Source organism: Ambystoma mexicanum, chromosome 1p (assembly GCF_040938575.1).
Source record: "Ambystoma mexicanum isolate Mex_15411 chromosome 1p, UKY_AmexF1_1, whole genome shotgun sequence".
In the NCBI taxonomy this organism is placed as follows: Eukaryota; Metazoa; Chordata; class Amphibia; order Caudata; family Ambystomatidae; genus Ambystoma; species Ambystoma mexicanum.
In genome coordinates, this window is record NC_090921.1 from 427248893 (window position 1) to 427263681 (window position 14789).

Sequence of the window (14789 nt, forward strand, 5' to 3'; positions counted from 1 at the left end):
CCGCGCTTCCACGATGAGGCAGCCCGGGAATTCGTCCGCGTCTCTCCTCAGCCGGGCTGCCCAGCATGGCGTCGGAGGAATTCTAGGCAGGGCCTCCCGCACCGGCCACGAGGCGGGCCGTCAAGGAGCATGGTTGAGTTGCCCGGTTTGGACCCCACCCCGCCCGTACTGGGCAGGGAGCATCTGGATATTCACGCGGGCAATCTGTGGAGCCTGCCCAGAGCCGTCACTACATATGGGCCTGTCCGGTTCGGCCACTGCGGGCGACCCCACAGCCGACATGACCCTGTGGGTGCCGCGGCTGTTCCAGGCACTGAGCCCGTGCCAACAGTTCCCACACCAGGTCGGGCCCATATGCAGCCTGGCACAAGCTTTTCTTCAGACCCTGGGGAGGGCGTGAGGCAACGGACACACCGGGGAGTTTGTGCTTTGTCTTTCTCCCTCTCTTCATTCTTTCTCCTTCTCTTGGTTCTTCTTGTTCTCTGAATCGTTCTCTAACGTGTTTCTAATTTCAGAACCTTTAATTCTTTTCTCCTCTTCCCACCACATTCACGGGGGCTGGGGAAGGGGGGGGGCTCTGTCCATTCTTTTCTAACATTGGATCCAGCCTGGTGGTAGGCTGCATGGGTCCGTTCATCAAAGGCATTTAAATCACACACGACACGCTAAATAGATGAAGTAGTTTACCCAAAAACCTGGCGCCTGTGCCTCTATTTCTAGGTTTCCCTTAAGGGACACACATAAGCCCTATCTAGCCAAGCCATTTTTTGGGCCATGGGCTTACACATGTCTACACACCGAACTGTACCTAATTTAGACACACGGCTTCGCCTGGATGGTTAAAACGACCCCGAATTGTTTTTGGTCAAAAATAATTCCATTTCTTACCGTGAGTCCATCGGGACTCGTAGAGTTCTTCCGGTTCCTCTCAAAAGCGTGTTCCAGGTGTGCGACAGCAGAGGGCGCTCTTGTGTACGGCTGTGACGAGTTCCTATCTGCTCCAGCCGGCCGGTCACAGGCAACTCCCAGAAGGGCTGACTCAGCCTTTCATCCTCCCAATCCTCGATCAAACGTGCACCACTTAGCCTGCTACCAAAACAAAGGAATGCTTTTCGGTTGGGCGCTGTATAAACAAATGGTTTTGTGCGATATAATGGCGCAATTATTAATGCCATCGGGAGTGTGATCATTTAGGTCAGGTATTTGTAGAACGAAGTCAATTTGGAAAGAAACTCGTGACGCTTCAATGAGGGATGCTGACGTAGGGGTGGTGGTGGGAGGCCGGGCTCGGGGGGGACAGTGCTGTACATGGTTATTTTTCAAAATGACGCTCAAGCAAAGGAGAAGGGGTAGCATAGGGGGTGCGGGGGATAGGGTGGAGGTAGTTTTCAATGTGGGTACTTTTAGAACAGAGCAGAACAGAGTGATTACTATACATTTGCATTAAATCGGAGTTTAATATGCCGAGTAATGCATTTCTACACACAAGAAATCAAACTTTATAGGGGTTGTCAAAGATCACACGGCTGCATTGGAATGCCATGTCTCCACCCCGCGTCCCCCTCCGACCCCCCGTGGGAACTGCTTTTCTTCAAATTAGCTAACGTTCTGGTGTGCAATGTAATAATGTTTACTATTGTTATATGTTTGGCAACTCGATCTTTTTTTAAACCACGAGGGCGGTTTTTTTTAATCACAAAAAAGGTGCAAACTGAAGCACTTCGAAAGGACTCCCAATTTTGACAGCTAACACGGTGAGATTAAATGTTGCCCAGGATCACACACTTCGTTAAAGCGAAGAAAGTGTGGTCTGGGCCCAGCCTGTGATTAAAGCACTTGACCAAATATCTTCCCATGTGTAGCTGATTTAACTATCCTATAAGCCTTGGATTTCAAGAGTTTAAGGAATACAACAATGGCTTGAAAAGTACACAGTTCGTGTTATAGCAACCCTGACATACATTATTATCGGCACACGTCGAGCATAAAGAGTATTGTTTTGGCTTTTTTTGTCCCCACCCTGAATGACAGTTTACAGTAGCAGTTTGCAAAGTAATGGGGGCTAAATAAATGTCATCTGGATTTGAAACTATATTAACACTTAAACAAGGCAAGTGAAGGGAAGCGCCGTGCATTGGGTACCCTGCTGAAGTGGTATGCAGCCCTGGCGCTACTTCACGCTTCTCAAGGGACAGTGGTCCCTGCCTGAAGACCCATTCACCTCCTTCCCGGGCTCTCGACTGCTAATTCCTCACATTGCTCTGCTGACGCCTCGGTGGGCGCCGCTGCCCATGCCCGCAGCTTGATATATCACACGCGTGTGCTCCGAGCACTGGCAAAGCTTTCAACAGCGGATCCTGCCGCAGACGAGCAAAGTCGGGGCATTTCCCGCCCCTGAGAGCCGGGGTGCCGGATGTGGGAAACAACGGGATGTTTGGCTGTCCTACCTGGTGTGTGTGAGGGGGAGGGGATCTCGCACCGCTACCACATGTGCTCTTCCTGTTGTTTGTGAGGAAGTCTAATGTTGCTGCTAACTAGTCTGTACCTGCTCTCTGTGACTAAGAGCAGCTCACTATGGTGTTGCCTGTGCTGCACCTGTTCCCTTTGTGTGTGAGGGAAGTTCACTTTGCTGCTGCCTGCTCTCCACCTGTTCTCTGTGTGTGAGAAAAGTTCACTTTGCTGCTGCTTGCTCTGTACCTCTTCTCTGTGTGTAAGTGAAATTGAGTATATCGTACCCTGTGCTGTGCCTGTTCTCTTTCAGTGTAGGAAAGTTCCCATTGCTGCTGCCTGTGCAGCACCAGGCGTCTGTGTGTGAGAGGTCACGATGCTGCTGAGAGTCCCAAATACTGCACATTTCACTGACACAACTCGAAAACAAAGAGAGGGTAAAAAGGGAACGGAAATAAACAGCAGTCACACTCCTGATGCAAGAATGGCAAGCTGCACGTCTGACGTCTGGAATGACAAGCTGCATGCCTGACGAAGTGAATGGCAAGCTGCATGCCTGACGCCTGGAATGGCAAGCTGCATGGATGAAGCATGGAACGGCAAGCTGCATGCCTGATGTCAGGAATGGCAAGATGCGTGCCTGACGCCTGGAATGACAACCTGCATGCCTAATAACTAGAATGGCAAGCTGCATGCCTGACAACTGGAATGGCAAGATGCATGCCTGACGCCTGGAATGGCAAACTGTATGCATGAAGCATGGAATGGCAAGATGCATGCCTGATGCCAGGAATGGCAAGTTGCGTGCCCAACGCCTGGAATGGCAAGCTCCATTCCAGACGCCTGGAATGACAAACTGCATGCCTGACGCATGGATTGATGCATGCCTGACACCTGGAATGACATGCTGCATGCATGACGCATGGAATGGCAAGCTGCATGCCTGATGCCTGGAATGACAAAGTGCATGCCGGATGCCTGGAGTCGCAAGCTGCAATCCTGACGACTGCAGTGGCAAGCTGCATGCATGATGCCTGGGATGGCACGCTGCATGCCTGATGCCGGGATTTACAAGCTACATACCTGATGCTTGGAATGGCAAGCTGCATATCTGACGCCGGGAATGACAAGCTGCATGCCTGGTGTCTGGAATGGCAAGCTCCATACCTGACGCCTGGAATGTCAAGCTGCCCGCCTGATGCCTGGAAAGGCATGCTTCATGCTTGATGTCTGGAATAACAAGCTGCATGCCTGACACCTGGAATGAAAAGCTGCATGCCTGGTGCCTGCAATGGCAAGCTGCATGCCTGATGCATGTAGGTACAAGCTGCATGCATGACACATGGAATGGCAAGCTGCGTGCCTTATGCCTTGAATGGAAAGCTGCATGCCTGATGCCAGGAATGGCAAGCTGCATGCCTGACACTTGGAATGGCAAGGTACATGTCTGATGCATGGGATGTCAAGCTCATTGCTGGGTGCCTGGAATGACAAGCTGCATGCCGTATGCCTGGAATGTCAAGCTGCATGCCTGATGCCTGGAATGGCAAGCTGCATACCTGACGCATGGAATGGAAAGCTGCATGTCTGATACTTGGGATGGCAAGCTCCATGCCTGGCGCCTGGAATGGCAAGCTGCATGCCCAATCGCTGGAATGTCAAGCTGCATGCATGACACATGGAATGGCAAGCTGCATGCCTATGCCTGGAATGGCAAGCTGCATGCCTGATGCCTGCAATAGTAAGTTGCATGCCTGACGCCAGGAATGGCAAGCTGCATGTCTGATGCCTGGGCTGTCAAGCTCCATGCTGGGTGCCTGAAATGACAAGCTGCATACCTGACGCATGGAATGGCAAGCTGCATGCCTGACACCTGGAATGGAAAGCTGCATGCCTGACGCCTGGAATGGCAAGCTGCATGCCTGACGCCTGGCATGACAAGTTTCATGCCTGATGCAAGGAATGGCAAGCTGCATGCCTGATGACTGGGATGGCAAGCTCCATCCTGGGTGCCTGGAATGGCAAGCTGCATGCCTGATGCAAGGAATGGCAAGCTGCATGCCTGATGCCTGGGATGGCAAGCTCCATCCTGGGTGCCTGAAATGTCAAGTTGCATGCCTGAAGCCTGGAATGCCAAGCTGGCAACTAAAGTTGTCCGTAGATTTAGACCACCTCTACTTACCCCTCCCCCAATCAGCCCCACTTTTCCATTGTGCCACCCATCGACCATTGCAGCACAGATATCTCAGTGTATCCTGCAGATCAATGGTTCTAATCCTTACTGGGCAGACTCAGCATTTCATCATTTTGAGGTTGATAATATTTCAATGTCTCTAGGGAACGGCCGGGGAGGGACACTCATCCCCTTCCGTAATGGCTGGCCCCCACCTTCCCCTCTTGCAGTGTGCAGCCGCAGACACAGTGTTTAGCAGCATGCAGAAACTATGCAAGCCACTACATTGTGCGCCTTTCATGTCCACACAATTAGGGAACAGCTAGCGAGTACGGTTTTCCTATACCAGTCTCGGGAGGATAGCTCAGGGGCAACGGGCTCGCCTTGGAAGCAAGACGACACGGAGCACCACAGGTTCGATCCCCGGGTCCGCGCTTAGAAACCCGTGGGTATTAAGAGCGTCATAAATAATCTATCATATAATGGACCGACAGCCTCGATGCCCCTCTCCCGGGGGTTATCTAGAGTCATCTTAATGTATGTTTCTGTGGACAAGAGTTTCCCATGCTCGGCTAGAATAGTGGATATAGCGCGATTCCTCCTGCTTTTAAGCGTTGTAACAACAGGTTTGCAATGTTCCTCAGTTTATAGACCTCATAAAGTCAAGTGCTGGAACCAGCTGTGCTGAGATTTGAGCTCGGAACGTGAAGGCTGGCACAGGCTGTAGCGTTCAGCAGTTAACTTGCTGAGCTATCCGCTGGGGTTACAGTTGATCAACTGTGCAGTTTAAGTGAAACATGTATTAGGATATCTAACCACCGCCCTTTTGTTTCCCCTCCAGCCTTGTCTCCAAATCAAATCGTGCATGTTATCCTCGGTCACCCAAGCGAGAATCCGAATAAAGTCATATAGTCTTCAATGGGTGCTACTTCGCGTGCCTCTCATTAGACATGCATGGATCCCAGGTGTATTCTGCCTTGTGTGAAGAGTAATGCAACTGAGGGGTCCGTGGGCTGGCAGCGAGGTTATCCATGCAGCTTGCTGAGAGCAAGCATCAGGGTGTTACCCGTCTATACACATGCTAGCGCAACAACACACACACACACACGCGCGCGCTTTAGACTGAGCTATCTCTCCCCACCCCGTGTCCTTTACCTGTGTATCCCCGTGTGGCACCCCTAAAAATAATTCCTAGAACAGAAACGGCCCTTAACAATGCGCTGCTCTGAACCACGTAATATTCAGCAGGCACTCGGTGAGATGTTCATGGAGTACGCATTGTATCTTCCTGCCATATTTTCCCGGTTAAGTCGAACACACGATGGATTTATAGAGAAACGCATCCACTATCAGGAAATAATAACTATTATCAGCGTCTACACTCAATTGACATTGTAAAGCGCATTATGTAAGTGTCATTAGTGTGTGTCCTTATTTGTGTCCTGGCACCTCCGTTCATTCCCGCCTTCGGTACGTGGAAGGCGGCTAGACTCCTCACAAGAGCCTATCTCCTCCTCTTTTACCTCGGGGGCGTGGTCACCAGGGCCAAGCCCCATTCGTCATCACTGCGATTCCAAGAAGTGGCCTCACCTGGCCCTCGGAGCGCCAGCCATTCATGGAAGGAGCCCCGCCCCGCGGTCCCGCCCCCTCTGCTGCCGCCAAGGCCGCCGCCCTCTGTCCTGCATAAATGCAGAGGCTGCTGCCGGTTCTTCTCAGAGTTCATTCAGCCGTGATAGCAAGGGATCTGTGCAGACACTGCGCTCAGGCTTTGCGTGCACACGACCAGTCCGACCGATAGCCCGCAGAGATGATTTTCGACAAGGTGAAGAAGTTCGCCTTGACCCTGGACTGCCCGGAGCAGGACTCCCCACCCGTCTTCAGCGGAGGGGACACGGTGACCGGCAAGGTGCTGCTGGAGCTGGTGGCCGAGACCAAGCTGGAGTCGCTCAAGCTGCACGCCCAGGGCCTGGCCCGGGTCCACTGGACCGAGTCCCGCAGCGCCAACTCCAGCTCAGCCTACAGCCAGAACTACAGCGACTCGGTGGTCTACCTCGACCACCAGGAGGCCATCCTGCAGACAGGTGAGAAGGGCATCCGGCGCTATCTACCAGCTAATAGGCGGGCACGGGTTTGGGGTGGCGGTTTCAGGCGTGTGTAATTGTGGCCAGCAGGATAGCTCAGCCGGTTTAAGTGCCTGTGGCCACGATCTCTTTGCAACTCGTGGGGCATAGCAAACGCGAACCCTGTCTGCGTTTTAACAAGACTTAAAAGTGATGTATTATAACGGCTTTTTTTTTTTTTTTTTGGGGCAACTGACCACACCGTCATGACTTTTATGCAGCATCGCTTTACACATTCGCTAGTTTACTGGGACCCTTGGTGTGCAGCAGTCTATCTGATGCTGGCGTTCTACATGATTATCTTTTAATCGCCCGCATTCTTGGCAGAACACTAGTAATGGATCGAGTGCCGAGGATCACACAGTTGAGTCAACTAAGCGAGCCGAGATTCCATTTTAGGCTGGAGAGCCATAGCCTAGAGTGTTTCCCTGTTGGGCACGTGCCTCGGTCAGTGCCCGTGCAGCCTTTCCATGGCTGATTTTCTTTGTCAAACTTCACAAAGAGTTTGACACCCCCTACCCGTTTTGTTTTATTTTATTATCCCGGCCACATTCTCTTAAGGGACCCACCCTGCTGGCCTGCTGGATGTATCTGCTTCCCCTTGTGAGCTTTGACGTGGATTGTTTTTCTGAGAGGCTGCGGGGGCTATTTTCGTTGTCGCATGCCCTTCCGCGCAAGAGTATATAAACAGTGCCCACATGCCTGGGCGCACATGATGGCGGGGGTGCATATCAAATGATCGCCCGCCTGCCCAGCCTTTAGATGTCAGAACTGAGGCTGTGCTGCGCGTTTTGCCAACATGCTGTCAGGAGCTGGCAACTCCTCACTGGAGTGCCATGGTCTGCATCAGGGCGCAATGATGTGCCCGGAGGGGCCTCAAAGCTCGCCCTCTCTGAGGTAGATAACTGGTCCCATGCCAGAAGGTTCGCCCCCACCCAGGCCTGACTTACTCTCCATTCTGCAAGCTGGGACATAAGTGTTTATGCATATGTGAAATGGCGTTGAGATTAGTTTCTTGTATTTTCTAAAGGCCACGTTTCTTGGGTCTCACTGCGCTTCCTCCCCTTCTGGGTGTCGGGTATTGACTGCTCAGCTCAGAAGAGCAAATGGGAGAGCGGAAATGTTGCAAAACGATCATGTTAATTTCAATGTCTTCCTTTTGTTGTTCCGCAGATAACGAAGCACCTACAGTTCTGCCAGCAGGAAAACACGAGTTCCCGTTCAGCTTCCAGCTGCCAGAGTAAGTCCTTCCCTCTAACTGACGAGTCGCAGTGCAGGTGTGTGGGTCCAGATGAGTGCCATGACACTGAGGGCGTGCTTGGGGTAGTCTGAAATGATTGTGATGGGGAATAGGAAGTTAAATGGTGATAGATTTAATCGAATTCGACCTTTGCCTGTTGTGGGGAGGGCGTCATTATAATTAAGATAAGGGGACTGGGTGGGGGGACATATATTTGCAGCCAAATTGACATAAAGGAAAAAAAAACAATTGACGTATTTGTTGACTATTCCTATTGTGATGGGTTGCTGGTCAGGTATACCCACTGATGGCCAGTGAAGCGTTTCTGTGGGCATTTAAGACCATAACTGATATGCCCACCTAGGACCAGTTGGCCAGTAAGGCCACACTTGATGATGCCCATCTAGGGCCAGTAAAGCCTTAATCTAGGCATGTAAGACCTTACCTGACCAAAGTGAAACTTCTGAGGATTCTTCTACTCCGTGAGTCGTAGACAGACCATCAGTGATGGGTTGTAGGGTGCGGGTTGTAGGGTGCGCGAGTCGTATGGGTTGTAGGGTGTGCGAGTCGTAGACGGACCATCAGTGATGGGTTGTAGGGTGCAGAGCGAAGAACGAGCCAGTGATTTGTGTTGACTGCAAATGCTCATCTTTTCTTTTTTGTTCCCCTCACCCTAGGACTCTGGTGACCTCCTTTGAAGGGAAGCATGGCAGTGTGCGCTACTGGGTGAAGGCCAAGCTCCACCGGGCCTGGACCACTGTCAAGAAAGTCAAGGTTGACTTCACGGTCCTCGACCCCATTGATGTTAACACGCCCGCCCTGCTGGTGAGTTTGGACGGTGGCTGTAGAGGTGTGGGGGCCCTTTCCGCAGGCTGCTGGCCTTACCAGTGCTATTCCTTTTTCTAATTGCTAGCCTGTAATAAAACCCTACAAAAAACCACCCAACTGCTAAAAAGCCACCCTTGTGGGTAACTACTACATTGCTCCATTTCCAGCGTGAGGAACATTTTGGCTCACGGCTTCGACAGTTTTTATCCTCGACCAAGCTGTCGCACGATTGCCTTTCTGAAAGTGTGCCAGGGTATACTGCCCAGGGTGGCCCTGTGGGTACCATTTGAGTAATAGAACTAAATCATATGATCTGCTCGGGTCCTGCGCAAATCTTCCATTGACAGTGTTGAAATTGGGGGGGGGGAAGCGGTGACAGGGCGGAGGGTGAGAGGTTCTATAATTGTTAAATGTTGGTGGCTCTTTCTCAATGTTTGGTGTCCGCTACGCTTACCTCACGCGATGTCTAAATGCCCCCTCTCCTCTCTTCCAGGCTCCGCAGGCGGGTACAAAGGAAAAGAATGCCCATGCCTGGTATTGCAGCCTCGGACAGGTTTCTCTGACTGCCAAGATCGACCGAAAAGGCTACACCCCAGGTAACTTGAACCCACGTCTGGTGCTTGTGTAAAACCTCATTAGTAGCTACATTTGTGCAGGCCCTTCCACTCCTGGCAGGTTAAAATGCTTGTTTCGCAGATGCCTCCTCTTCTCTTTCATATTTCTGCCATAAACTACACAATTGCACAAATGCATTAATTCTTCATGTTGACATAAGGCTTTTATTTCATCACAGAACTTCCTGGTTCAAAAAATCCTTTGTTACTCTTATTTGCCATGTCTCTGTGTATAGCTGTGGGCTTCTCAGTCTTGTTTGTAAATGCGCCAATGGCATTAATGATAGGTTATTTATAACGCGCTTACTACCCAGAGGTATCTAAGTGCGAACCCGGGGATCAAACCTCTGTTGCCCCGTGTCTTGCTTCCAAGACGAGCACGTTGCCCCTGAACTATGATCCTGAGACCTTGATGATTGATGCTATGTTCGGCTAACAGCTTTATTTTTGCTGCAAAAGTTTCCAACAATAGAAAGTATCATCCATGTAGACTGTTGGCACTGTCCGCAGGTCCTGACAATGGGTTCACATTGATAACCAAAAGCTTTCCTCCTTCCTCTCACAGGTGAGGTCATCCCCATCTTTGCTGAAATTGACAACAGCACCTCAAAGTCTGTGGTGCCCAAGGCAGCTATTATACAAACTCAGACGTTCATTGCCCGGGGAACCCTGAAGCAGAAGAAAACGGTGGTGGCCACCTTGGCCGGCGATGCTGTGGCTCCAAGGAAGCGGGAGACGTGGCATGGGAGAGCTCTGAAGGTCCCGCCCCTCAGCCCGTCCATCACACACTGCCGGATCATCCGTGTGGAGTACATTCTGAAGGTAGGGTCCTTGTAATCGCTGTAGAAGAACAATATTGTGGTGGGGGGAGAAGCGGGTAGTGGAATATTCTGTACTATAGCAATTCTAGCGGCCATAGAGCGAGTCCCACATAAAGACAATTGTTGCTATAGCGGTGTATCCCCTTAAGGTGGCTTAAAGACATTGCATCTGTATTAAGGGGTTCCCTGTTTCCGTTAAACGCGACTTCCGTCCTTCCATTAATCTGTATTTACTTCGCTAGACCTATTGCAGGCTTATGTTGGCCTTTCAACGTGTTGCCACTAAAGCCACACATTATACTAAAATTAGCCCAAAGTCAGTTTTCAGGCTAACCAGGTGGATTAACTGTGGAGGGCAAAATAATTGGCAGCAAGTCTGGGCTCTCATTGAATGGGGGCCGCTCCAATTGTCTCCTTCCTCCAGTGCCCGGAGGACTTCCCTCGCCCTCCCCACGCTCTGTCGCCTTTGGTATAGGCCGTCCCCGCCCCCTGGGCACTGTGCTCTTGTGTAAGAGGCATTGACACGTGCCCGTGGAAATCCCGCCACTCCCACCGAAACTGTGTCTGTATCGACATGTCCGCTTCCTGCTTCGCGATCAGGGCTTTTTTGCGAGGCTGCAGCTGTTTCCCCGAGGCACGGGGGGAGGGGGGGTTTGCTGGAGGATGAGTCTGCCCACAAAATGTGACGGGAGTTGCCCTTCGTATGTCAAAGAGGTGAATTGATTATTGTGTGTTTTTATTAAAAAGTCACCTTGTTTTTTCTTTTCCCATGAAGGTTTGTGTTGAAATCCCAAGCACTTCAAAGCTGCTCCTGGAGCTGCCGCTCGTCGTCGGGACGATCCCCCTGCACCCCTTTGGAAGCCGGACATCGAGTGTCGGCAGCCAGTACAGCGTCAACCTGGACTGGCTACGCATGACCATCCCGGAGCAGCCTGAGCGTAAGTGTCCTATTGATGGCTTCAATTGGATCTTAGACTGGCTAACCCGATATGGCCTCTACAGAGAGGGCTTCTCCTTGAGGCTTTGCCCTCCAGCCTGTTAGCCAATCGGCAATGGCTTTATGGCATTTCATGGGCACCTCTGCTAATCAATGACATGGCTCGATCTGCCTGGGGTTTTAATTTCTTGTCGTATCACAGAATTCAGCATTAAATCTTCATCCGGGTGCATCAAAACATTAATCACGGCTTGATTCTTATCCATGCCCTCGATGTTTGGTGTAAATCGTCTACAAGCACCTGATCATTATCCATGACGTCATCCATATGCCCCCACCCCCAATTCTTCTAAAGGGCTGCTTGTATCCATCAGAGTTGCTCTGTCTTTCACAATCCTGAACAGTGCATCACAGTGACGCAGAGTCACAACTTCTGTATAATCCATGGAGCTTTCCAATTGGACTAGGCCGATCTCTCAGGATGGGGAGGAAGGAAGCCAGCCTACAGTCTTTTGTAATGTGCAATATAGATCTGCTCCCTGCAGACACTGTTTCTAACCTGCTCACTGTTTTGCTTTCCAGCTCCTCCCGAGTACTCGTCCATTGCGTCTGATGATGACTCCGAACACAGCATGTCGCCTCCAGTGCAAACTGACTTCAGCGGCGTCCTGGAGGGACCGTTTTATGCTTACATCCAGGAATTCCGCAACCGCCCGCCGCCTCTGTACTCTGAGGTGAGTCCTCTTTCTGTCTTGCTATTTTATTCTCGTACACCCCATGTCTGTGTCGTCCAATAGGGGGATGTTTGTGTACCGTGGAAGCCTAAACAATGTTTTGGTGGAAAGGGGTGGGGGGTGAGGGGGGGGGGGGTGTACAAGCACACATTAGTATCCCTTGAAATTTGAGGTTAGGTTGTCCAGCTGTGCGCAGTAGACCTGGCTTAACCCTATTCCTTTTGTTTCTCAGGTGGATCCAAACCCAATCGACAGCATGAGGCCGCGCTGCATGACGTGTTGAAGGAAACCACTGCACAGTGCCGTTTAACTAGAATGAGAACCGTCGTTCTGACCCAGTGAGGATGGGCAGCTCGGTGTGGTGCCCCAGTACAAGGCCCAGTGCCACTAGAGCCTGAGCATTCCGGTCCTGGAGGGTGCAAGCACTGGAGTGTGTAGGCCCAGAGACTGGCATGATTGGTTGGCATGAGTATGCTCCAACCGAACACATGACTGAGGCCAGGTGGTTATGTCGCGCCGGCCTTCTTAGCACTGTTGTCTGGACTAGCTGGTATCTGAGACAGCCGATGTTGATGAAAGCAGCTTCTGTGGATGTCTACGGCCACCAAGGAGGTGAAACCGCCCTTTACTGGAGCCGAAGGGAGGAGAAGCCCTTTGCAAGAAGAGAGGAGCTTGGAACCTTCGATATGAAGAGTAATGACTCTTTCAAGGCGAGTTTGGCACAAGGCCAGATTCACTTTTTGTGTTATGTGCTCAAACTGTGAAAGAAGCTCCTGCACAAGACAAATCCCTGTGGCGTGGGAGAGCTGGAACCCTTTGCCACCAGGTGTTCTTGAAGGACGCTTTATTATTTACATGTTAAGTCTGCTTCCCATCTGATCCTGTGTCCTTCAACACAAGAGCTTTGTTGGCAGGTTTTTACCTGTCCCGTATTGCTGTGGCATCATTCCTACACCAAATGTATAACCCCCAATGGAGCGGGGGGTGGGTGGGGGGCACATGAATGCACACCTCGTTTGATCCACTCTTTGCCAGGTAGACTTAACCTGCAACGTTGCTATGCCAGTATTGCACGTGTGCCCACATTTTACCCCAGAGTTGTAAATCGTGCCTTGTAGTGGCATTTATAATTACATTTCCAAACCTGCTAAGGCTGCCTAGGGCTTAATACTTCTAAACTGTAATGGTGTATTTCTGTCTCGCACTGTACAGCGTCTAGGCAACCCAAAGCGGTATTGTGCAGGTGTTCTTAACCTAAAAGCAATGGATTGCCTGCACGCAAATCCAGACTCTGATCATTTCGCTTTCCTTAAGGGGTCTGATCATCTCAACCTCCTAACCCAAAGGCATTAAATATGAGCCGAGTGTTATGATTTACACACTGTGCCTTATATGTATTGTACTTCTCTGTATCATTACTATCGCATACTTTTTTGTATACTCCATGATCTTTTTGTACTTTTTATAAAAATAAATGTTTTCTAAAACTGCATATTGCCTTGTGTTATCTGAAGTCCGTGCCAGGGCCCATTTCCCGGGCCTCTTTGTCAGACAACCACATCCTGTTGCGGAGTCCTAATCTTGTTTTCGAAGCATTATATTGGCGTAGTTCAGTAGTGGACTCCAGATCCTAGTTCTAGCTCACTAGTGATCCTGGTCAGTGCTTCTTGGCACCACGTGCACTGGTGCCGATTGGCATTTAGGGCCATGTCCAATGGTGGGTTACTTTTTGTGGGCGTATGTGAGACGGATCATGGGGTTCATTTGTAGTGCAACATGCTGAAGCTCTCGGACCCCCGCCCCAACCATAGTAACTGCGCAGCTGACGGTGCGGACCAATATTTGAGCGTTAATTTACCACACGTTTAATCCCAAATGCTCCCAGGACCCAGTCGAGCCCTCGATAAGGGTTTTCTGTTGCCACTGCAGTCCCACCCCACCTCGCCCCCATTAATATAAAGCCCAAATAGCCGGGTGACCCGGGAGAATGCTACATTTAGTGTTTGACTTGCCTTTTCATAGTATTCACACTATATTTGGTCTTTTTGGATGCCACCATAGTCTTTTGGTAAACTACTAGTGCAAGTGCTGACTAATTAACCATTACTTGCATAATACTATCTTAGTTTAGCCATCCTAATGAATAGTTTGTTACTGCCATGAAATGACGTGAAGCAAGATTACGTGCATCTTGGAGAGGGGACCATGCTGAGAAGTGAAACCTGTCCCGAGCAGGCTGGGCCTAGAGACCCTAGCTACTCCTCACTGAGGCAACAAGGCGAAACTTGTTTGGGGATGCTTGTGGTCGTGTGCAGAAGGGATGTGACCTAGCATTTCGGGCTGTGACTGGCCCTTTTGAGTGGCACTAACTCTAATTTTTCATATGGTCTTTCCCCTTCTGTAATGGCTTGGCAGGCTGAAAAACGATGGCCTGGAGGGTTGCCCAGAGCAATGCGAGTGGTTAAGATTCAGTCTAAACCTTCTAGCCATCACCTCTTTGTTTGTGAACTGGCACCTGTGGGTGGGTAGGCAAGTGGGGGTGGGTCTGGAGTGTGAGCCTAATCGCAGAGAGAACGCTTCTGTTCTGTAGTGGGGAGGGCAGAGCATGCCCGACATTTCACAACCACTTTATCGGCGAACTCTGTGATCAAGAGAGGGGTCAGAGGTCACATGGAATATGAATAGGGTTTGGCGCTGGGCTGCCCTCCTTGGGTATGGGCCCAAGCCTGGTGTGCATACGTCTGGATCCCCATCCGTGATATGGACTCATGGCATGGGGCAATGCCAGTGGTTATTAATCACACACCTTTCATCACTGTGTTTGCCACACTGTGTGTGGATGACATGTAAGAACTCATCGTGCAAGGAGGTGGG

The 14789-nt window shown here is 50.7% G+C and overlaps 1 protein-coding gene across 1 annotated transcript; it reads left to right on the plus strand.

The window, feature by feature from the left end:
- The first annotated feature begins 6324 nt into the window (after positions 1 to 6324).
- On the plus strand, positions 6325 to 13407 carry LOC138572113 (arrestin domain-containing protein 2-like). Its single transcript, XM_069649245.1, has 8 exons — positions 6325 to 6702; positions 7915 to 7981; positions 8659 to 8806; positions 9303 to 9405; positions 9989 to 10245; positions 11020 to 11182; positions 11764 to 11915; positions 12148 to 13407. The coding sequence occupies exons 1-8, from the start codon at positions 6429 to 6431 to the stop codon at positions 12196 to 12198; spliced, it is 1215 nt and encodes a 404-aa protein (XP_069505346.1). The 5' UTR covers positions 6325 to 6428; the 3' UTR covers positions 12199 to 13407.
- Positions 13408 to 14789: the final 1382 nt, after the last annotated feature.